Here is a 25925-nt window from a genome sequence, read left to right on the forward strand (position 1 = left end):
ACCTGTACCATCTAACATTGGACCACATTCCACCAGGGCAACTGCTACTTTTATGGCCTACCTTAGAGGAGTACCTACCAAAGATATCTTGGAAGCTGCAACTTGGAGTTCAGTGCACACCTTTACCAAGCATTACCATTTACCTCTTTATTCTAGATCCAGAGCTGGCTTTGCCACTGCAGTGCTGCAGGGCCTCATAGCCACACCAAATCCTCTATAGAGCCAGCCACCCAAACTCAGCTTTGGGATTCTACCCAAGTGTAATGACTGCAGCAGACAAAGACGATGAACATAGTACAGTTTTGTACCTACCATAAATGTAGATGTTCGAGTGTCTTCACTGCTGCAGTCCAGGTTACCCACCCGCCAGCCCCTCTTTCTTATCTGGGGCTAACCTATACTACCTTTGTGGTGTATTTGCTGGTTAATGAAGGTTTTATTTTTACCTTTTTTGTATGTTTTGTTAGCAATATGTATTGCCTACCATTTTTGGGGGCACCTGACATCTGGGGCAAGAAAAACTGAAGAAAATGGCGTCGGCTGCTTCTTATATACCCCTGGCGCACTGACGTCAGGGAAGAGGCAACAGCAACCAACGCCGGACCAAGACTTTGGAACTCAGGCCGACTACGGGGCCCGCTTGACGGCAGGATAACCCAAGTATAATGACTGCAGCAATGAAGACACTTTAACATCTACATTTATTGTAGGTACAAAACTGTACTTTTTGTATAAAAGGCCTCCAAGTAAATTGGTGGCCCCTCCTTAGGATCTTAATTTTGTGTTAGAGAAACTAACACATGCTCCATTTGAACCAGCTAATCTGGCTGACTTGAGGTTATGTTCTTAACATGGAAAATAGGTTAATTGCGTCCTCTGACCTCTGCAAGAAGGGTATGAGTTGCAAGCTTTTATGGTGAATCAACACTACCTTATTTTCTATAAAGACAAGGTTTCTTTGAGAAATACTCCTCCTTTTATTCCTAAAGTAGAATGTGAGTTTACTTTAAACCAAACTATCCATTTCCCTGTTTTCTTTCCTGAACTTTAAAAATGAAGAAGAAATTATATCTATACCTTGGATGTTCACAGACAACTCATGTACTATCGCCACAGAACTAAATCCTGTGGATCATTAGATCAGTTTATTTCTTGTGAAGGTAAAAAGGGGCAACCAGTGTCAAAACGAACTATTTCCCCAATTGTTGTCTTCTGTTATACTCACCATGAGACATCTATTCCAGGCAGGCTCAAGACCCATTTTACTAGGACCTTAGCTTTTTGGAAAGAGTTGGATTCTAGAAGTACTTTAAAAGCTGCTACTTTGTCCTCTGTACATACTTTTACAAAGCAATATAAGCTGGATTCCTTCTCTAGGTCAAGATCATGCTTTGCTAGGATCATTCCCCAGGGGTTTCTGGACTCTTCTCCTTCTACCTTCCAAATACAGTTAGCTATAGTAAGGCTACTGCAGGAGTGATCCGTATGAAGAACATAGTACAGTTGTGCAAGTTGAACTTAACAGTAGATCATCAAGTAATCACTGCTGCAGTAGCTGCTCCCTCCCTCCATTCCTCTTGTCTTTGGTGTGTTTTTTATGCCAGGTTGTGGACATTTATTTTTCGTTATTCCTAGTCTTGCCCTTCCTGGGCTCAGCTTCCCTCTGTCTGCTGGCAGGAATGCTCTGAAGGGCTTTGCGTCCAAACTTGTCTTTTAGTCAGCTCAACTCGAGCTGCTTGGCAGTTTAGGAATGTGAAAGGTGCCCTGAAGCTTTGGAAGCTGGCTAGCTGTTATGCTTGAAAGGGTATAACCCATATAGCTAAGACTACTGCAGCAGTGATGATTCGAACATCTACTGTTGTGTTAAGTTCAACTTACACAGCTGCACTTTCTTTCCATACTTGTTTAGGATTGTTATTTAGAGTTTAATTTACTTTTTTATACTGGTTGTTAGGGTAACTGCTTGCAATTCCAAGACTCAGACTAAGTCTCGGAATAGAAAGAATGAATGTGTAGGAATGCAGACTTACCATGTAACATATACCAAGCTTCAGATTGCTGTGTTTTGGAACATTCCCTTTTCCTGAGGTATGGTGAACTCAGAGTTAGTAAATAAGTAGCATTTGGGTACAGGGAAGCTACCCCCTGCAATAAACAGCTTTAAAGAAGAATGAGCAGTTATTGACATTTTCTGTTTATAGGACCTGAAGTTACAAGTCTTGGAAGTACATTATGGAGCTGGCTGTTAGCTTGATTGCTAAATGTTTTATCAACTCATTCACACCAATGGAGCTCAGGAAGTTTGCACTGTAACCTCCAATGGACAGCACCTAAGCCTTTTGACATAATTAAATTATGTTCTCATATTTAAAATAAATATTCATATCTCTGGACCATAGGGATTATGAAAGACGTATAAATGGCAAACTCGTCAGCACAAACTGTTTTTATAGTGGTAATATTCTTTAGGTTCTAGGTCTTAAACTGAATTTTATAAGTCACAGTAAACACAGCAACTATTAGATTTGTAATATTTGTAAACAACTTAAAATATCTCAGCAACCACTCAAGTTACTTACATACTGTTAGCAGCATTTCATTCATCTAGCTGAGACAGCCATAATGGTGCAGCGGTTAGCATTGTCACCTCACAGCAAGAGGTTCTCTCGTTCAGTTCTTGGCTGGAGTGCCTTCTGTGCAGAGTCTGCATGTGCTACCTGCGGTCAAGTGAGTTTTAAAGACATGCAGGTGGGTGTGTGTGTATGTGTGTGCTTTCTGTGAAGGTTGGGCTGGCAACTTGACACCATAAAAACACCACTGCCAATCATTCTGCGGACCGGTGATCTGCTGTGGCGACCCCTAACCGGGAAAAGCCAAAAGACATTCCTTTTTATTCATCTAGCTGAGAGCTTTCATATGAGCCTAAGGAGTTTTGTCTGTTACTTGGTTGTTGAGGTATTTAGAAAAATGTGAAAATTATAGCTATATAAATTAATATCATAAAAACAACAGTTAATATCTAGTTACCTGTACTAGACAGAGGTCAAATGTTAATGCAGTTGAGTTTGGTATTGTGTAAGCTTTAATACAAAATCTTTTAAAACCTTGTTGATAGAATGGTTTTGGAATTATTGATGCAAATATGAGCAAGTGATATTTGATGCCTAAAGGCATCAGTAGGAGTTAACTGCAGATGCACCTGGAGGTGTCACTCGGATGTAATTAGTTAACAGGAATTTCTTAGTGAGTAATGGTGCTTCCAGGCTTTAGGACTGTTGTTAAGATTATTTTGCATACCAATAATTGTTTCATTTTCTGGTTTAAGTCAATTATATATTTTTTTTCTTTTTTCAGGGGTAATATTTTTCTAAAAGAGAAGCATAGGAATTGAGAACAGTATTTCAGTCAGACTGAAGGGTTACTGGCATCCACTGAGTGCACACTAGTTTGTCCCACGGGGTCAGTTTATTTTTTGCTTAAGATAAAAAAAAAACGATGTTGTTAATACCCAAAGGTACTCTGGTAGCTGTAGAGAAAGCAGAGGTAATCAATCTATATATGTCATGGGGGAAAGGAGAGAGTAATAAAAAGACTACAATTACACTAATTGCTAAAAATGCCACAACATGTGAATGCACAGTTAAATTGAAAACCGTTGAGCAAGCCTGCTTGTATTACCGTATACTAGATATTTCAGATTTGCATAGAATGTTGAAATGCCATCATTTATTATTGCTTTGTTTTGTCCTGTGTTGTCTGTTTTTACTTTTCCATATTACCTGTTTTTCCCCATATCCATACATCAGATAACATGTCTCATGCTTCAATGAATACTGATGTTGACCGGAATGAGACTCTCCTGCCATTCCATATCTCATTGCCATTCCGTCCTGCATCACCTCGAGTCTCTCTCCAAGCTGTTAGAGAAAGGTAAATGCATAGCAATATCCATTTTATTCCATCCATGCATTATATTTTTGTTAGTGTTGCATGTGTCTGTAAATAAAATGCAACTTGTTGATGGGGTACCTTGGTATGTAGTTTGGATATGAACAGAATGTCTCACAATGTTATGTTGTCTTGCCTCTTTAGGATCTTGTGCTATTACTTATTCATGAATTGTGTACTTTTGGTGAAGTGTTGTAGTCCATCTCCAAGGTATACTATAGAATGAAAAGAAACTGTTTCATTAGGAGATATTAGAAAGTATGGAATAAGTTACCAGAGAAGAAATAATAGATGTAAAATACCCTTATTATTTTCATAAATAAATTGACTACACATGGGCAAAAAGAAATATAATGTATAACACAGGAATGTGGCAAGTGTGAAGGCTTGCACAGAGTTGTTGACTGAAAACTGTTGATTATATGCAAAGTCATCATTTAAAGTACTGTGCGACTTGAATAAGTAACATATTGAAATGATTTGATGTGGTAGTATAGGATGCAACAGGAACTTCTTTTGTACAACACATTTCCTAAGCTTAATGTGATTAAAAAATGCATACAAGTTCATTATTGTGACTACAACTCAGTAGTAGCAGTTGCATATGGGTGATGAGTGGCAGGGGTCATAGTATCTCCAGCTTACTTAATCCACATTACTTTCTGCTTATATACTTGGACTCGCAAAAGTATCTACACATCTAAGTTAAGAATTCAGGGGTTTGAGCATAGCTACTTGATGATGTACAGCAGGATGATTTGTATTGGTGAATAAATGTGCAGGTGCATACATAACTCTGCACCTGTCGGGCAATTTGGGGACCCAGCCCAATTTACTGTTTGCCATATTATGTGGCTTTTTCTTTTTTTACAGCAGAGCTTACCGTTTTTGACCATTTTACAGCCAGTGTTTTACTACTAGTTTTATTAAAGTGATAAATTAGTAAGGATAATATGGTCAGCAGAACATTAGGCCACAGATAATGAATCAGCTGCATTTTGATATCTGATCTATAACTGGTGACTCTTGGGTTATTGTTTGATATTAAATAGGGAGAGCTAAGAACACTTAAACCTTTTGTTTCAGCATTAATTTTAAGTAGTGAATAAAATGCTACAGCAGATAATATTGTTAGTTGGTGCATCATTTCAGTTTTTGTTTTGCTTTGTCATGTTTGGCATAGTACTTGCTAAAAAGATATTGAAACATTCTGATAAGAAGTCCCCTAGGGACAGAAGGTCTGTCTACTAGTCAGAAAGTAACAAACTGCTGAGAACTACAGTTGTTACCTGGTAGAGTACAGAGCAGCAATGGAGCTCAACTGTTACACTTATTTGTAAAATTGTGTTAGTATTACTGTTTTTAACTATTTTTCACATCTTGTTGTATAAATGTAATTATTTAATGTTCCTAAACTACTGTACAGATTTAGATGGCCAATTGCTATTTTGTAATCCAACAAGTCAATGGCATCTATTACATCTTTTTTTTGGAGATCTCAGGTTTGAGTGCAAGTTATAACAAAATGTCTAAACTTAACTCACCCTCTCCGAATGATTAAACATCCTGTGCAAAGAAATTTCACTAGCTCAGATGAAAACTTACCATGAAGCCAATCATGTCTTCTTGCTTACAACTACACTTTTATAATACAAAGAAGCACTTTTTAATCCTCTTGCTTTTGAAATTCTAACTTTTAAAAGTGCCATGAATATGGGAAAATATTACCTGAACATTTGCAGTCATATTCTTTTGATGGGGACATTTGTAGCGCTGTGCTGGGCCATATGGAAAAGAAAATGTTCTTTCGATGCATGGTCAAAACCTCCATTTTTTCATAAAAGGTATCAAGGGGCAAGGAGTGTGGTTTGCTAAACAGTGAAAAGTACTTAGTTTTATGCCAGACTGTTAATTTAAGTTTGGCTAAAAACTGATTGTTTGGCAATTGTTTAGCAATTAACCAATTAAGTTATTACGGCTTGCCTCCCCAGTAATGTTAGTATATTCTGACGAACATAATACTTGACAGAGTATAGCAGTAGGCGTTCAGGCTCCATGTTCCCGTATCTGTAGTATTTTTAAAAGTCAAATTTCAGGTGCAACAGGATCAAAAATAACTTTCTTCATTTACAATAAAGGAGTGATTACAAACTACTCATCACAACAACTCCTATAAATTTCAGTATCATAAGAAAAGACCACTCAGGCTGCTATTATCTTCCAGTGTTCACTGGAAATATGTACCTTCCATGCTAGCACTCCTAAATTTCACAGTGGAGAACTAGTAATGGCTCATTTCAAATCAAATAAACAAAAGGCCATATGCATAATAGCTGCATATATTCCTCCACATAAAAAGGATGCTACTACAGCAGAAAACATACTAAACTGGAGCTCCACAAATATCGGTCAGGTAACCATCATACTGTGGGGGGGTGACTTAAACATAGATTGGTCCACAAGTGACTCCAATTTCCCTTCTATATGTATCAGTCTGTTTGGCCTGAACCAATTGATTAAAAATCTAACAAGGATTATTTAGAACAGTATAGAGTGAACATATCTTTTGGAGACAGTCGTGTTCTAATAAAGAAGTTTTTTTTTTATTACCAGGATGCCATCTTTGTGAGAATTACAAAACTGAATCTAACAATAGCAGTTAGCTTTATACACATAAGGTACACGAATTGGCAGTTTACAACGATTCAGCTTAGGTGGCTGGTTTAGAGTATTCTGTAATACTTCTGTAATACTATTCAAACTTATTAACTGGCTGTTGCACTGTCTAATAAACTTAATTTTCTCATCTAAATGACAGCTACTATACTGGAATGTTTCCCGTCTCATGACAATTTCTTTTCACATTTCAATGTCTAGTAAATTTCCTTATTTCTGACAATACTGTATTCAGCAGAGTTTGATCATAGTATTGTAGAGCAATGTCATAGTTTAACACTTTTCTGTTCATATGTGTGAGATAAGTGAAGGCTGCCAGCCTAGCTAGATTGAATTTTGTAGATAATTCTGTCATTTGTAAATATTAATGTAAGCTACAGGCTTGTTCTCTTAAATGTGAAACGACTGTATTGGATGTTGAACTAAAAAAATGTAACAACAGTGCACTCTGATGTAAGAAAGCTGATAAGTCAAGCATTGTGAAATTCTTTGATCCAAAACTTAGAGCAGAGATGTCTAGAGGGAGGCATTCTGCCTATTGTTTTGAGGCCAGAGTTAATGGCTAGAATTTACATGTATAATTTCTTTTATTGTTCTGGCTTTCTGACCAGCTGCAAGATCAAAAGGGCTATTAACCTCTGAGTTCTGTTAGCCAGGGAACCAGAAAGAAATGATGTAGTGTGAAATGAATCAGTGGTACTGTGTTATCAATTTTAGGACAGAAAGAATAAGGGCATTTAGCATTTGTGTTAAGAACATCCAACATCACCAGCACTGTCTTGCTGTATATGTAAGTTTATTTTAGAACTTTGTTTTCTCTTGGATATAGCTAGGAACTAGGAACATTAGAGTAGTCTTTTTTCTGTATTGATGTCAGAACTTTTCTACTGTATTACTGTATTATTTTAAGTATTTCTCTGTGATCACTGAACTCTTGACTAGCACTGTTTAGTAAGAAGTATTGTCTTGTGTTTTTATTATTTATTCTTAAATATTTTTAAACCTTTCAACTGTGGCTGTTTTGTGTAGAGATAATTTAAGCTCTAGAGTACATTGCATGTATACAGTGATACTGGCCAAGCCACTGCAATAAGCCTTGACTATTCAATTGCATTTACCATTTGGATAATAATATTGCACAGTAATAATTGGACACCCTTTGTTAAGGGCCTTTTTAGTAGCTGATAAATATTAGTGGGTGGTGGCAAGTGGTACTACTGTATAGTCTGGGTTAAAGGGGCACAGCTGGAGAACCGTGGTTATATATAACTCGTATCTCAAAGTGTGTGTGTGTCAGCTACTTGCACAAAGCACTGGTTGGACAGAGAGGGTGCTGGAGGTTTTAGCTTACCCACTAGACTGAGATCTGGACCCTGTAGCTGTGCCAGTGAAGAGTCTTACTGGGAACCTGGAGAGAGAGGGAGAAACCAGCCCCAGACTGACTGTGATCTCTGTGTGCTCATAAGGGAAATTGTACTTTACTGTGTGTGCATTTGTTATCCTTTCCCTATATGGATGTCCCTCACTGGTGCTAGTGGTGAGGATTGAGGCTCCTTGATTGCTGGGCCAGTGCACAGGCGTCACAATATGAATCTAATGCTTTTGTCTAGCAAGTTTTCTGTTCCTGTGCATATGGCAATGCCTTTGCTTTCTTTGCAGCTTGACAAAGCAGGGTTATGCCTTTGTAACCTCAGCTTACACAGAAGTAGTTGTAGCATGATATCTGAATTTTAACAGAACACAGCTATATTTTTCTATATTAACTTGCATTAAAGTAATGTCTGAAATAAGTTTACTTGAAGAAATCCATGCCGATACTTCTGACTAAGCATTTTTCTTAACAGATTGACAAAGGATCCAACAAAGCAACCATCCTTAAATGCATACTATCAACCAGCCTAAAATATATTAAACTAGCTGGCATACTACCAGATGTTTTTAATGGCTGCCATCCAACATACTTCATTAGAGAAGGTCAAAAATCCCCTAAAGAGTTGCACAATAATTCAATAAGACATCTCACTAACTTCAGTTAACAAACCATCAACAAAATATGTAAAGTGCAGCTGGATCCTTCTGAACCCCCCCCCCCCTTTAGATGCAGCCCTCATCTACTTTAATAGCACTTTTCTATACATCCTAAATGAACAAGCCCCTCTAAGATACAAAAAAGTAAAAGTAAGTACTGCTTTTTGGCATACATGCCAAACTAAACAGCTCATAAAACTTAGAGCGCTTGGAAACTCTGGCAGAAGAACAAATGCAAACTGGTTTTGATAACTGCCAGCACCTGAGAAATCTCACCAAGTCAGAAGAATTCAAATATAAAATAGACTACTTCTCAACCAATCAAACTACAAATATAAGTAACCCGTAAGCATTTAAACAGTCTCCTAAATCCATGCAGAACACCAATTCCTAATCCCTTTTCATCTGATTGCAATACCATTGCTGTAGATGCATTTAATGAACAGTTCATTTCCTCCACACCCCACAACTTCCCTCAAAGTAGCATTGACCCCTCCCTTATCAAACTCCTGTACCAAAGCCAGAAATGAACTAATTCTAGAAAGTGTACCAACTAAAACTACATGAACTCATTCTAAAAACTGTATCAGCTAAAACCATCATGAAGTACCTGGAGAATTTCAAGTCCACAGCACTTGTCCCTTATAAACTGCCTGCTGAATACCTCTCTGAAGTTGTAGAAGGTATCGGTTACTCTATAACTATTATAGTTAACATGTCTGTACAGGAAAACAACATCTCATCACTATGGAAAGCTTCATATATCATTCTATTACACAAATGTGGTAAGTGAACAGAACTATCAAACTACTGTCCTATAGCTATCCTTCCTCCCCTCACTAAAGTTCTTGAAAGATGCATCCATTGGCAATGTCTAAATTTGTTACTAAAATAAATAATTATTCTCTCCCCTTCAGCACAGCTTTTGACCACACCATCACACTAAAACTACCCTTTGAACCTTTTTGGATACAGTCAATCAAGAAAGAAACAGTAGTCCAATAGTCTTTATGCTATTTCCTGATGTTTCAAAAGCCTTCAATACTATGTCCCACCAACTCCTGCTGTACAAATTTCTTCTTCTAGGCCTAGCACCCTCCACTATAAATTAGTTTACCAGCTATCTTGACAGTCTTACCCAGTCCATTACGAGGCTTGACTCCCTTTTTAGCTTCCTCTGAGTTCAAACAGGTGTCACCCAAGGCTCTATATTAGGACATATTCTTTTCAACATCTTCATCAACGACCTGCACAAAGAAGCAAAATATCCTCTATTATACAATAAGTTGATAACTCAGCACCTGTCAACTAAGGTCCATCTCCAACCTCTCTTCAACCTATAACTAAAGATGCCTTTTCTATTGAGAACTGGTTAAAACAATCCCGATTACTCCTTAACCCCAGAAAAATAGTTATTGATACTGACTTCAAACAACACCAAAACATGGAGCACAAACCTTGATGTTGTATCATCCAACAAAACTAAAATTGCACAAGTCACACATATTACATTTTTAGGCATTGACAACAAACTAAAATCTGATCTTCACATAAACTCTGTAGTAAAAAAATGCAAACTGTGACTTCTATACATAGCTAAGGCTTTCCTAATTGACTACAGCAGGAAAATTTCAGCTACATCCCCTCTGCGTCCAAGTCTTCTTTAAGCCTCCACAATAGTCATTAATCTTCCTGTACCCAAAAAATGCAAGTTAGAACAATGGTACAACAAATTTATAAAATTTACATGCAATCTTCTAAACAGTACCCATCACTTCAAAGCTTTCTGATGTCAGTTTCCTCAGAGTCCCTAATCATATCTCATACTCTCAATTAGCAATGGCACAGAAACTGCTGCATCAACCCTCTAACATGTCATTCTTGTTTAATATTATACAATGATGTACACCTCAACAAAACTTTCAACACAAAGAACTAATAATAGACAACACTCTGATAAACCATGCTAGGAGGCTGTGCTGTAAAAATAATAATTGATAAAACTGATATGCCAAAAAGAAACTGTTTTAACGCTTTCATTCATTTTATTACAGAACTTCATTAGAAATACAATCAACACTCCAAATTTATATACTCCCCCTTCACAGATGGATTTGAAAGAAGCCAACATTTAGACAATTTAATAGAGAGATTCATAATACCAGAGATGAGACTTTAAGTGAAAAAAATTAAAATGTTTAAAAGACTATTGTTACTTTATAACAGTTTACAGTTAGACGATATGTTTTTGAAGAATCCATTTGTATGAGGCGTGTACCTAAGGGAATTAGGTTTTGGAAATACCCGAATGGAATTAAAGTGAGCTCAGAGTTATGTATGGAATTATTGGATTTGTTTGATAAGATGGGGCTTGATTATATGAAATTAATTACGAAGGATAACAATAGGAAAATGGTCTGTCTTCAAATTGAAATTGATACAATTCAGAAGGAAATTGTTGATGAATTATTGTTTGACTCTTATCTAACTAACTATGAAAATGTTTTAAAAAAAGTGGAGTTAGGATGTGATAACATTTTGAAAAGAAAGGAAAATAAATTAACTTGTGATGAACTGGCTTTTCAAAATAAAAGGGCTTATCCCCTCCTGAAGGGGCAGTGGAATTTTCAGCAGCATAGGGAGGATTTTTATAATGGTGAGTGTGGATGAGATATTGGTTACTTATAAGTTAATGGATGCTAATATGAATAGGTCCCAACATAATGGTGACATGAGGGAATGGGAAAATTTTGGTAATGATACTAATGACCTGTTTGGGGACCCCCTTTGGGAACATAACACAAATTTCCCCCTTACCCAGACTATCCCCATGTCTGCAAAATACGAGTGACCAGGGGTTGGTTGTAATGGAGGGAGAGGGATTTTTAGAGGATTATCAACACGTTGTCGCCTCACAGTAAGACACTGTCTGGTTCAATTCTCAGCTAAAGTGTCTTCTGTGTGGAGACCTGCGTGAATGGGCGTACCTTCGTTGAAGATTGTGTGTTAGGGCTGGTAACTCGGCATGTAAAAATCAACTACCAATCATTAGCGGACTGGAGTTCCGCTGTTGCGACCCCTAACCGGGAAAAACCGAAAGACACAACATCAACAAGAACATCACCATCATCCCACTCAAAATGGAAATGGAAGATGAAATGGAGATAAATTCTGTTTGAGATAATCTAAATTTTAACATTCCAAATGATATTATCCATGAGTATGAATGATTTCAAATTTTTAACTATAGTAATATAGCAATTACACGGCAACATTTTGAGATCTTTAGAAAGGGACGCACAGTTGTTCCAAGTACATCTTTTGATTTAGTTGATTATTTGTTGGAGATTAAAATGTATGTGAGAAAATTGAATTTAAAATTGTTTTTAGTGGTACTACTGGAGAACAGGCTGAGATTAAGTGCAAAAGTGTATTTAATCCACCTCTTGCACCCCCGATTCAGGTTTTTGAGAGAGTGTGTTAGAAGGAACTAAGAAAATTAAATCAGAAGAAAGGTGGTAAGAAATATAATTTGACTCACGAGCAGAAAGGAGTCTTGATGATTTGATGAGAAATAACCTTAGGATCGTGAAACCAGATAAGGGGAAGCATGGTTTTAATTAATTATTTTGATAACCACCAGGATGAGACAATATTTGAACAATGAAGAATATTTTGAAATTAGTTCCTTGAATGGGCTTAATTGGTCTTATAACAAGACAGTTAAAAATTGCACAGCCTTAGTAATGAGGGGTGATTGATGAAATTGAAATAGACTATCTTAGGGTTAGGTAACCACACATTTCCTCTATCTTTTGTATCCCAAAGGTGCATAATTATGTGTTTGATCCACCATTAAGACCAATTGTGGCATGTGGGGGTGTAAAACTGAACCACTGGCAAAATATGTAGATAAGTCCCTCAAAACTTTCTTTAACAATACGAAGTATGTTTTAAAAGATTCTTGGCATTGTTTAAGTGAGCTTGGGAAATAAGAATTTTGTGAGAGTGGTATTTTTGTGACTACTGATGTAAAAGATTTGTTTTTGGTTATACCTCATGATGTAGGATTAGAATGGTTTACTGATGCCTTATACATTGGGAGATTATTGGAACAAACTAAAATTAAGCTTTTGGTAAATTTTATGGATCAGTTTTGCAGAATAAGTTTGTGGTTTTTGAAGGGAAGTACTACAGGCAGACTAGGGGGTGACTATGGGTGCAGCAGCTGCCCCCATTTTTGCAAATATAGTTCTGTGGTACTGGGAGATGAAATGTGTATTTAACTCTGATTTTAGACATAGTAGAGCATATCACAGGTTTTTAGATGAAGTAGCTTACTTCATTTACTCTTCAGCCTGTGGGTATTCGGATCGGATCTGAGACTGCAGCTTCACCAGCATCTGATCCGAGGTCCAAGCTCCTCCCTTTACCCATAATACCCCTCCATCTCCTTCCTTTCCTCAGATCTTGTTTGCCTTGGCTTAGCCTAGCATCATGGTCCTTAAGCTCTAGGCGTGGTGAGTATAAAGTAATTTTTTGGGTAAGTGAATCTATTTTCTAATAGAGTTAGGTGCATCTATATCACATTATCGAAAGTTTACTTAATCGAATCAATAAAGGTCGAACTTTATTGATCGATTAAGTAAAACATCGAATAACATAAAAAAAAAAAAATTTTAAAAAAACTACATGGCATAGGCAGGGAGCAAGCCCCCCTGCACCCCCCCACACCCCCTACTTAAATATACCAACTCCGAGACCGCACTACATTGAGGTAAATGGAAATCTTCCCTTATGGAGATTTCCGTTTACTTGCACGATGTTCTTCACTTTCAATATTGTTGTGCCGACAATATCAGACTCGATATTGTCAGCTTACGACAATGTGAAGTAGACCCGAGTTAGGGCAGGTATTTCCTTCTTTCCTCCCCACCTCTTTTTGCATCGCTTTTCATAGCAAAAAAAAAAAAAAAGAGAGAGAGTTGGTTAGTGTAGTAGTTACCTTTCTCCCCCTCCTCGTTAGTCTGTGTGTGTGCATGGTTGGGTTGGGTAAAGACCTTTCATTTCTCTTTTCTAGCATGGATGAGCAGGCTAAACCTATTTTAGGAAGTGCACAAAGTGTGGCCACAAGCTGTCCCCAGTCGATGGCCACACTCCGTGCTTTATATACTTAGGAGCCTCTCACATGTCTTCTGATTGCCCGATTTGTGCTGGCTTTAATCCTAGGGCCTTGAAAGACCACAAGGCCAAACTTATTATGAAGGGGCTACTTTCTGTCGCTGTGACTACTTCAGTCATGGCTGTGACAGTCTCTACTCCCCCTTTCATCCTCCTCCCAGGCCGGGACTCACCCTCCTGACAAGAGGCCTGTGAAAGGTGACCTTTCTAAACAGGACAGGGACAAGACGAGGAAGAGATCCCTGGACCGATCGGGTCCATAGGGTCCTTCTCAAAAACTGTAGGCTATTACTAGGCCTAGCACTCCTCGGCTCCAGTCACTTAGATTTTCACCGGAGCCGGAGGAGCATGGACCTGCATCTAGGGCTTCTGTGCACCGATATTCCAGGTCGGTGTCAGTGGCCTCATCTTCACGCTCCACCAGAAGCTTAAGTGAATTGGAGATGGACAAAATGATGCGACGATTCATTTGCACCCAGATCCAGATGGGAGTCTTGCCAGCCCCCTCTCCCTCTGGAGCAGGGGGGGGCTCACTTCCCTTTTTCACTCCTATGACTCCTTCTCTGATCCGACCCCCGGTATCAGAGTTTTTGAATCTGAGAGGTCTCAGAGTCACGAGGTCGGTGCCGATGGTACCTTGTACCTTGATGCCGGCCATTACCTTGAGAACGTCGGATCCAACTAGTTTGGACCCAAACAGCTCTCTGAGCCATAGTCCGGTCTTCGGATTTGAGGTGGGGTTTCCATTGGCTCCGATTGTGTTGGGTCATGGCCCTCCCCTCGGCATCTCTGCGCCTGCAGGCTTGCCTCTGATTCCCCCGTCAGATCTGAGGAGAGCTGCTTCCTTACTGGTGTCCCAGGAGGCTCGCTCTCCTTCGGCATTCGATGTGGTGGAAAGGGTTCTCTCAAGTGGGTCGATGCTCCTGACTGTTTCCTCTGTTTCTGCCCCAGCTCCCTCTGTTTTGGAAGTGAATTTGGACATTTTGTCCACTCAGGGACAGCCCGTGCCTGATGTGCCCCAGGAGGTTCAACTTGCGGAACAACAGGCAGTTTGCGAGTCCACTCTGGAGAGTCCCACTAAAGAGGGCCATGCAAAAGGAGGCAGCTGGACTCCTCCCCAGAGTCCCTTGCATAGGACACCAATTTGGAGGAAGGGGAAGGGTCCCCCGGATCACCCCCCGACGTTGTCTCCTTTGGAGACATCATGGAACTCCTGCGCCAACAGGGGGGTGGTCCGCCTCCAAGCCTACATCGGACAAATTGGTGTTTCTGGAGGCCTTCAGCACGAGCCCGTCTACTTCCTGGGTGTCCCCCCCCCCCCCATGGATCCATTGGTGGACCTTATCACCACCCGGCCATGGAAGGAACCGGACACCTTGGAGCCAATTCCGAAACGCCCAAACAAGATCCTATGTCCCCCTTCATATAAGCCTAGTTGGAACAAAGGGTCCCCTGTAGACGCTATGGTGGTAGCAGCCGCCACCAAGAAAGAACTAGCACAAGAAATTTCTATGGTCCATCCCCCGACAGAGAGTCCAGGATGATGGATTGTCTAGGGAAGCGGGTGTATGCTTCAGCCACCTTTTCTATAAAGGTGCTGAATTATTTGGCACCCTTCACTCGACTGCAGCGTGACCTTGTCAAAGAGATAGCTGATCGTCCCTGGAGTCCATGTTGCCGGAAGATAAGCACACATTCTCCGCATGGATGACAGTAGCTAACACGACCATGCACCTCCTTCCGCATACCACCGAAGGAGCAACAAGGGTGGCTGGGTCTGGCGTTGCCATGAGGCAGCACGCTTGGCTCAAGCTGTGTCAGATCATGGAACCCTTTAAGGAGTCATTTGCGAATGCCCCTTATGATGGTTCTTCTTGTTCGGGAAGACTGTTCACAAGACATTGGTCTAGAGTGAAAAGGACGGGAAGACACTGCCTGCCATCGGGATCCGCTTCTCTACCCATCAAAGATCCTTCTCCAGGAATCAGCAAGGGCAAAAGAAGATGTGGTCCTGGAAGTCTCAGTATTCCCGGGACAATCAGGACTCATCTTCCCCCAGAGGCAGAGGGGGTTTTGATAGATGCCAGCCCAGAGGCAGAAGGGGTCCGAGGAATGTGGGGTCTCGAGTATCTTTCTCGGAGAGGCCTGCACAGCAGTCCTGAGGGGTTGCCTGACTGCTCTGCTCTGGAGGCAGTCGGGGGTCGTCTTTCATTGCACCTAAAGGCATGGGAGTCCATGTCAACAGACCGTTGGGTACTTCAGATCATATCCATTGACTATTCCATCTTTTATATTATCTTCTCTTCCCCCAAAACACCTCCCAGACATACCACCCACGCAAAGGGAGGTAGCAGCGCTCAAAATAAACAAGCTGCTAAAGAAACAAGTCATCCAACCAATCCCCCAAGATCAGTCCAGACTGGACATTTATTCCAGGTTCTTTTTGGTGCCAAGAAAGACGGGGGACCTAAGCCCTTTTCTGGATCTTTCCACCCTCAACCTGTCATTTGCCAAAGAGAAGTTCCAGATGGTCACATTGCAATCCATCCTACCTTACCTGCAGGAGAAAGACTCTATGTGCTCGGCAGATCTCCAGGACGCATACTACCATATACATTTTTTTTTTTTTTTTATATTTTACATTTGTTAACCGGGATGGTCTGACTGGACGAGGTCCATTTACAGCGGAGGCCCGGGGAGAAAAGCTCCACTTAATTAATAAAACAGACAATGATAATAATACATAATGTAAAGTAAATACTTTGTTATTGAGCAGTATTTTGTGCATAATAGAACAGTACGCAAAGAAAGATCATATCAGCAATGTATACAAGTGAACATTAAGTTAGTCATCAAAATATACAGACAGAGATCACAACAACATTTCCAAATGTCAAGGGATACCATTTATTATTTCCATTTTTACTGAGGGTCTGATAATTGGAGAGAAAAGAGAAAGATGGTGGTAGCATACACTAGGATTAAGTAACACATGGACATAGCCAAGAGCTTAATAAGATGAGCCTTAAGGGAATTTTTAGAAGTGTTTGGTATTAGGTGCAGAAGTCACCGAGGGAGATTATTCCAACTTTTTGCTGTACTGTGAGAAAATAGAGCTTTACCTGCTGTGTTGTTGGCTGTGGACATAGAGAGGAGTGATTTGTTGGCAGAGCGGAGTGGTCAATTTGGAATGTAGTTAGTCAGTAGTTCCCTAAGGGCTGGAGTTTTTCATGATATTTTAGGTTGTTATAAGCTATGACTAGTTAGTGGTAGGTTAATAACTGTGGGAGCTCAAGCCACTGAAGTTGCCTAAGAGGTATACAATGGTGTGTTCTAAAGAGGGAATTTTTTGCAAACTTGGCGATTTTGTTATAACACGACTCAAATTTCTCCAGGTCAAATTTTCTAACATAGGTGAGAATAGGTGCTGCATACATGAGTGTGGAAAGAAGGTGGGTTTGAGCTAGGGTGACCCAAGCTTGTCTGATTAACAGACACTCCAGGAGGTTCCTCTGCTTCTGGCTAGGGGCCAGTCATTATCAGTTTCGAGCCCTACCCTTCGGTCTCACCACAGCCCCCAGGGTCTTCACCAAGGTCATGGCAGTTGTAGTGACTCACCTGAGGCTTCAGGGAATACAGGTCTTCCCATACCTGGACAATTGGCTCCTTGTTGCTCCCACCAAGCATCTACTTTGTCAAGCCAGAGACTACTTTTTGAAGCTGTCAGGTCATCTGGGAATCACTATCAGCACAGCCAAGTCTTCTCTGAACCCAGTCCAGGTTCTAGAGTACATTGGAGCAAGGCTAGACACTTTGCAAATTAAGGTGTTCTAACCCAGGAAAGAATTCAGAGCTTACGACTCCATGTGTCCTTGATCACTCAGTCACACCTCCCCTCAGCAGAGACAGTACTACCAGCTCTTGGTTCCATGGCAGCCACCATTACTCTTCTTCCTTGTGCTTGTCTGCATATGTGAGTACTACAGTGGACATTATCAGTCCAATAGTCATGGTTAGATCTACCGTTGATGCATCCAATATACATCAGTAGGGCTGACAGGAAGCCCCTCCTCTGGTGGGTGCACTCCTCAGAACTGGCTGAGGGACACCCATTTATTGCAGCCCCTCCCCAAGCCACAGTGACCACGGATGCCTCCCAACTGGGGGGGGGGGGTGTTGATCGAGAAGGACAGTCCAGGGCACATGTTCCTCGAATGAGACCAGGTTGCATATCGATGTTCTGGAGATGAGGGTGGTCCTTTTGGCGTTGCAGGCCCTTCATGCCTTTCTCCCTCTGGGAACTATTGCAGTTCAGTCAGGTACATCAACAAGCAGGGAGGCACCAGATCTTACCCCTTTGTTGCGAGGCCATGAGAGTGTGGGAATGGTGATTTCCACCAGACGGTTTCTGGTAGCAATGCACATTCCGGGACGGTCCAACGTACTCGCGGACAAACTAAGCAGGACTGTTCTGATGCCTTATGAGTGGTCTCTGAATCCTTTAGTAGCGGAGCAGATCTTCCTCGAGTGGGGTTGGCCTTGCTGTGATCTCTTTGCATCTTCTTCCAGCGTGAAGTGCAACGATTTCTTCGCTCTGACCCCCCCTCCCCGCAGGAGGAGTCCCCCAGAGACGCTGTAGTCCATAATTGGCCTCCCGGTCTTCTCTATGCTTACCCTCTGTTACTTCTTATTTCAAAATTCCTCCAGAAGGCTCGCAGGCTGGGGAGCATAGGGATCCTCATTGCCCCATTTTGGCCTCGCCAGGTATGGTTTCCCTTCCTCTGGTCTCATCTACTAGCTCCTCCATGGATCTTAGATCCAATTCTGAATCTCATCTCTCACCCCTCGGGGGTTCCTCATCCAAACCTGGATAGTTTAAAGCTCACTGCTTGGCTTCCCCAGTTCCCTTGATAGCTAGGACTCCTGGTTTATCCTCTCTGGTCAAGACTGTTCTGGTGGCAGCTCACAAATTGTCTACCAGGAAGCTTTACCATAATAAATGGAAGCATTTCTCCATCTGGGCTTCTCAAAGGTACCTGGACCCTTTCACAGCTCCCACCCCGGCGGTGTTGGAATTCTTGGCATATATATCCCATCAGGGTGCTAGCTGTTCTATTGTAAAAGTTCAACTGGCTGCTATTTCCAACTTCCATTTTGGGGAGAACATGGTTTCTTTAGCATCCTCTAGACTTTGCAAAACCTTAATTAAAGGTACCTTTCTTTTAAGACCCCCGGTGAAGAATCGTACCCCTCCTTGGGACTTAATTTTGATTTTACAGGCTCTGGTTGCTCCACCCTTTGAGCTGGCTGTGTCAGTAGACCTAAAATTCCTATCTTGGAAAACGGCCTTCCTAGTAGCTAGCACTTCGGCTAGGAGGGTTTCAGAACTTCAAGCATTGTCTATCAAAGCTCCATATATGGTTTTCCATAAGGACAGGGTGTCACTTCGTGCCAATCCATCCTTTCTTCCCAAAGTGTCTTCTGAGACTAATATCAACCAGACGATTAACTTACCTGTGTTCTTCCCAAATTTTCAGAACAGGGGTGAATACAAATTGCACTTGTTAGATGTACATAGACAACTGAGGTTTTACTTACACAGAACTAAGGCCTTTCGCAAGTCCGACCAGTTACTTGATTCTTACTCTAAACTCTTTCTGGGCAAACCAATCTCCAAGGTAACGTTGGCTTAATGAATCTCTCATTGTATGCTTCAGGTATACAAAGACAAGGGCATGTCACCTCTGGGTCAAGTAAAAGCATATTCTACCAGGACAATGGCTACCTCGGTAGCTTTTTGGTCCAGGGTGTCTCTGGATGATATTTGTTCTGTGACTATTTGGTCCTCATCTCATACCTTTATTTCTCACTATAAACTAGACATGATATCCTTCCATTAGGGCCACCCAGGTGTTTAGTAGCTGGGGACTCTCTCCTGCAGTTTGAAGAGTAAATGAAGTAAACTACTTCAGATAAAGAAGTTATGTACTCACCATAATGTTCCATCTGAGTTGTACTTCATTTGTCTTCAACCATCCCTCCCTCCTTCCCCCTGACCTTATCATTGTTTTAATACACTGGTAGGTGGGAGAGGGTACCTCTGCGACTCTCCTGTTCATACTTGTTAGATTTGTATATACCTGTTGTGGTAAGGTCTAATTGGGTTGGGCTTAGGTTGATGGTGCAGCAAACTCGATCTGAGGGAAGGAAGGAGATGGAGGGGTATTATGGGTAAGGGGAGGAGCTTGGAGCTCAGATCAGATGCTGATGAAGCTGCCGTCTCGGATGCGATCCGGATCCGGATACCCACAGGTTGAAGACAAATGAAGTACAGCTACTCAGATGGAATGTTATGGTGAGTAAATAACTTATTTTTTGTCCATTTGGAATGGGTCTATTGATAGACTACAGGAATTTGTTTAATATTTAAATGGTACTGTCGACTTTTTGAAATTTACAATGAATTTTGATAAGGACAATATCAACTTTTTGGATTGTACTCTGTCTAAAGATCTGAGTAATAAAAGATTTGTGTCCAATATTTATAGAAAGGATACCTGGTATAATAGCTATTTACACTTTCAGAGTGGCCATCCCCTATGGCAAAAGTGAAATTTAGTCAAAGGGCAATGTGTGTGCCTATCTAGGATGGTCTCAGATCATGATATATTATTGGTAGAGTTATGAAAGTTGACAGCCATGTTAATTGACAGAGTCTATCCTGAACCCATATTGGATGAGATTCTAGATCAAGTTCTTAGTGAAAGACAAGGACATTTCAAACCTAATTCAAATGGGGGTTTGTGTCGGAATGAAAATTGTGATGGAAATAATAATTTCAGTCTGGCCATGTTGTTAACTTAGCAATGGAATGAATTCACAGGTTCAAAGAATAGTTGCCAAGAACTGGGATGGTATATTTGGGTGTACTGATCTAGTGAACAAGTTTTGTGACCAGTCAAGATTTGTTTTTAAAAAAGGGAGAAATTTGAAAAATATGTTTGAAACAAAAGTTGATTTCAGGAAAGGTGAAGTAAGAATGTCAAATTGTGAAACTTGTTCAAAATCTTGATATATATGTATGTGTGTATGTATACACAGACACACACACATACACACACACACACACAGTAAATGGCAGTGGTAGATTTAATTGCAATACTGAAAGGGTAGTTTACCTAGCACAGTGTTTATCCTATGATGCGTTCTGTATGGGGAAGACTGAGAGAGCATTAAGACAAAGAATTTATGAACATTGTTATGCTATGAGGAAAAATGTTAGAAATGTATTATTTAGGCATAGTCTTGTATGTAAGGATTTAAAAAAAAAGTGTTTTTTTTTTTTTTTTTTTTTTTTACTTTAGAGAAAGTTCAACAAAATGTCCTGGGAGGGGATTGGGAAGTACTCCTGGAAACAAAGGGAGCTAGTCTGGCAGTTAAGGTTAGACGCCACCCACCCACTCACCAGGGATTAATAATAACATTTCTATCAGTAGTGTTTTACAGTTGAGAGCAGGGATTTTATGAGTTGTATTAATAATTTGAAGCACCTGATAAGCCTTTTTAATATGACAAAAAGTATTTTTAATGAAAAAGTTGTACATAATGTATTATGAACATTTTTATTGAATATTTATAAGTTTTCAATTGGTTAATTGATTTAATTATTGTAAATAAGGGTGGTATATAAGTTGGGAGTGTTGATTGTGTATATTTCTGGTGAAGTTCTGTAATAAAACAAAAAAGCGCTAAAACAGTTTCTTTTTGACATATCAGTTCTGTCACTTATTATTTTTACAGCACAGTCTCCTGGCATGGTTTATCAGCATATTGTCTATTATTTGTACTTTTTTATGCTGGTTGGAAATAAATACAAAGAACTAATCTTAGTTGAGACCCAGAAATCCTGTAATTTACATGGTGTATCTATGTTCTCAGTAAGCATCTCTAAACTCTGGAACAAGCTTAATAGTTTTATCAGGCTTGTACAAAACCTTTAGTCCTACAAAACTACACTCAAAATACACTTAATGGACTCAACACTTTGCTGTCCAGGTAGGATGAAGCTACACTACTGTAAGCTGTTCTCATTCCATACACTGTGTTGTTTTGTTCCCCATAACTGCTGCAATGTACTATTTATGAGATTTCATGCCATATGATGTACTCCTCATTTATGAAATTTTGTACTGTATTTTCATTACTATGTGAAAAGTGATCAGCAATGTAATTGTGTACAACTTAAGCAACTTAAACCACCCAATGTTTTTTACCATAGAATCCTTAAATTTGTCTGACTTCACAGATTACTGCCTCAGCCAAGGGAGGTCCTATGTATGGCATAACCATAGAACACTATTTTCTCTATAATGAAAATATGTCATTGCTCTGACTGAGAATCTTGTTCCTACCTACTACGTAACACTTCTGTAATTTGTATATAATGCCAGTAGAAGTTTTATTTTCTTGGGAAATTTTGCATCATATGTTTACTATTTTTCTTGTGAAGTTTGTATCATATGTTTTTTACTATTAATGTTGCTAACATGTCTGTGACTATAAAACAACTTTGTGGAACTTATCTTCCTGGGCCTCTGCTGATGGGCTCTTGTATCAGTTAGACTTTCCCTGTAAACAAAAACAAATAATATTAAGTAAGTTAAGAATCGATTGGCTTCATGGTAAGTCTTTATTATAACTAGTGAAAGTTCTTTACACATGATCTTTAAAGAAGAGGTATTACTTGCAGGATGTAGACTCTTTAGAAATTCAACCTTTGTATCCTGACTGGAGGGGGGCATTGCAAGTATTTTAGCCATTCCTCTCAACTGTCTCTGATTTTGACTCAAATTGTTGCTGTTTTTGAGAAAAGGTAATAGATTACTGTTAATAAATGTCATTTAATATATTTACTAAAATATAGGGCAGTCGACTTTTCTGTTTATGAGTAAATTTCAGTAACTGGGCAGTAAGAGTACTACCTGGATGCCAGGAAAAAAGAAATACAGCGCACCCTGAAAAAAAAAAAACAGCTGCAAAAAGTGAGGAAGAAACACTGACTGGGGAAAGTTCTGCAGCTGTTCCGCAAAAAGCAGTTCAATCTAAGACATGACTTCCAGCAAACTATAGGAAGATGTAAGACAACGGCACACAGACCTGGTTAAAATAAGCAAAATGCTGATTCAGTATATCAACAGAAACAGCAAAAGGCTGGAAAAAAATGGAAGAAGCATTAAACAAATATTGTGTTGAGATGATAAAGCTGCAAAAGTCAGAGGATGAAATGAAGAAAAGGCTGGCTGAATATGAGACTGTTCAGGAAGAGATGTTTCAAAAAATAATAGAATTAGGGGACAGAGCACTTGGGGAAAACCTGAGATTTTCAGCTATACCAGTGAAGTTGGAAGAAACTGACTGAATTAATTTTATGAAAGCACAAATAACCAACTGAACTGGTATTCCACAGCAGGAGTTTAGTTGAAAGGGCACATAGTGAATATATGCTCCAGTCCTGGCTTTGAAAAAGCAACCTAGACCTTTGATACTAAAGATGCAATCCTACCAGCAGAAGGAGTTGATTCTGATAAAACTGGCAGAATGACAAAATACTAAAAGTGAGAGAGAGCAGAGTGTTTGTGAAGAATGGTTACTCATTGTACACCAGGCAGAAGAGGAGTAGATTCATTCCTATATCCAGGGAATGTCGAGACTCAGGTGCGATATTCAAACTGCTGTACCTAGCTGTCTTCAATGTATTCTTCCTTGGAGGGACAAAATCATTTTTTAATGAACCACATGCTAAGGAAGAAATACAAAAGTTTGTCAAACAAAAAGTGAGCTGTGAAACAAAATGTGGGCTAGTTTGCAGTTATCTCTAGCTTTATTCATAGGTTTATACTAGGCTAACTGCCCTTGTGAGCCATTGTAAGCCTAGTGAATTATCCCTTGTGAGACTCAAACCCTGCACCTTGTGTTTCTAAGGCAAACGCCTTAACCATTAGGCCACCCTTCTTCTTCTTCTTCTTCTGGTAATAAAGACCACAGAGAGAGACCACCTGTGAAACCTTTTGTACTGTTTCAATGGAAAATGTTGAATTGAAGGAAGGGAGCATGAGAACTGATTAGAAGAATAAAGACTATGTTGGAAATGAAGCAGAAACAGGATTTGGGCGCTGGAGATCAACAGTAATAAAACCAATAACTTACTGTGGGATTACAATTCAAAAATTATATTTGTTAAATATGATAGAAGAAGAAAATCTGGAAATATTGGACTTTTTCAGAATTTGTTGGACTTGTGGGGGCTGCTCTACTTCATATCATTAATGTTCAGAAAAATGCTTTGGGGAGGGGAAGAGAAGGAAGAAAGTTAACTTTAAGGAAAAAACATTTTTTCTTAATAGTACTAGTTTAGTGGTGTATTGTTTTTTTTTTTTTTTTTTGCATGCTATACTACATTTCCCTGCATCCCCCTCTACCTTCTTGTCTATCGCATTCTACATATACTACATTTCCCTGCATCCCACTCTTTCTCTCTCACCCTTAATCCTCTGGGGCATTTTTAAACTGTTAGTGTTTCTGCGCCATTTTGTTTTCCTCTTCCTACTAGTCTGTGGCTTCAAGTCAGTGGTGTGCAGGTCCCTAAAATTACTGATGTAAACAGCTTTTCACTTGTACTCAGCATGTAAACTGTATTTACTTCACCTGGAAGAGCTTTGTATGCTGTTGCAACTTATTTGTGGGATTTTGGAAAGCACGTTTTCAAATATTTGCGAAGTCATGGCTTGGCTGAGTTATTGTCTCATGCCACACAAGTGAAAGGCTGTACATAAATTGATATAGGTTATTTTTTTTATTTGCTTTTGGATATATTTCTATTTATGTAGCAATTGCTCTATTGTACACTTTTACCATATATCTGTAGATTGCAGTTTGAATTTCTTTAGCAGTGTTAACTGGTGACAGTTGGTTTGTAGAATCTAGGTATTGCATTACTGGGCAGTTAACTTGTATAGTGACTGCTTTATGGCATGATCTCTATGTCAAATACTTTTAGTAGCCGTCTTATGGATGTGAAGTCTAGCTCACTTTGTTTAGTTCTAAGTTCCATTGCCGTGAGACTGCCAATTGTTTTAACTCCTTAACCTGGCTTGTGGAATTCAAGAGTTAAATTATAGAACTTCTGTTTAGCTATATTCTCATATCTCAGTTTATTTCAACTAAAAAATGGCACATGTTTACTACATGAACTACAGCAGACATTTTTATTGTCGGTTGTTTTATACTAAGACAGCATGGTTAATAGTTTTATCATTGTTTATGTGAATTTTACCATTGTTTATGTGAAAGTGTTATAGCAGAAGTAAGTTACTGAACTTTTGTCACATTGTTACTGCTCTAATCTCTAAAGTTAATGTCATATGTATTTTATTTATTTCTGTATTTTTCATATTTTAACTCAACTAACTCCTCTTTAGCTGTTATCAGTAATTGCGTGTATAGTATTTCTGTTGTTTTTGTTTTTTTCTTAGCTTTTATATTCAACACACACTCTCCCCTCCTGTTTTCTCTAGGTTTTAAAAGCAAAGCATCTTCCCTCAAGACTGTGTCTACCTTTACTGATACTGCTCCAACTCGTGGAATTACGCTTGTGCTCTGTTGTATAGCCAGTTTACACTAAAAGTATGATCTAAGCTCATACCACAAAGTAGTCTTGCTTTGTCTGTTGTACAGGATACCTGCATACCACTGAGAGCCCCCCCCCATACTCACCTGTTTGGAAACCTTGCCTCTGTCTCTCGCTGCTATCTATAAGTTAGTCACTACCCTAGTGTCATCTCTCTCTTAGTTAGCTATACTCTTTTTGTTTTTCTGTTTGTGGTTTCCTTTTAACTGTTTTTATCTTACTGTGAATACCTGTGTATACCTCGCTATTTCATCTCTTCCTTCTCTGTCTACACCTCACCACCTCTTCTACTTACCTGCTGACTCTCACTGTGTGCTCCTTATTGTTTCCCTCCTGGCCTGCTGATTGTTTCTTGTCGTAGCTCTTCCTGCCCCATCCCGCTCCGTTCGCCCTTGCTTTGGTCTGG

At 39.7% G+C, this 25925-nt stretch overlaps 1 protein-coding gene across 2 annotated transcripts in view; it reads left to right on the forward strand.

Annotated features, from left to right (window-relative positions):
• The window catches only part of HPS5 (HPS5 biogenesis of lysosomal organelles complex 2 subunit 2), a 1422788-nt gene that overhangs the window by 736641 nt on the left and 660222 nt on the right, over window positions 1–25925 (forward strand). For both annotated transcript variants that reach the window (XM_044059074.1, XM_044059075.1), the window contains exon 13: window positions 3807–3930. In XM_044059074.1, the coding sequence (XP_043915009.1) occupies window positions 3807–3930 (124 nt within the window). The remainder of the gene's footprint in view (window positions 1–3806; window positions 3931–25925) is intronic.

This window comes from Protopterus annectens, chromosome 17.part0 (assembly GCF_019279795.1).
Source record: "Protopterus annectens isolate FY-2018-M chromosome 17.part0, PAN1.0, whole genome shotgun sequence".
Taxonomy (NCBI): Eukaryota; Metazoa; Chordata; order Ceratodontiformes; family Protopteridae; genus Protopterus; species Protopterus annectens.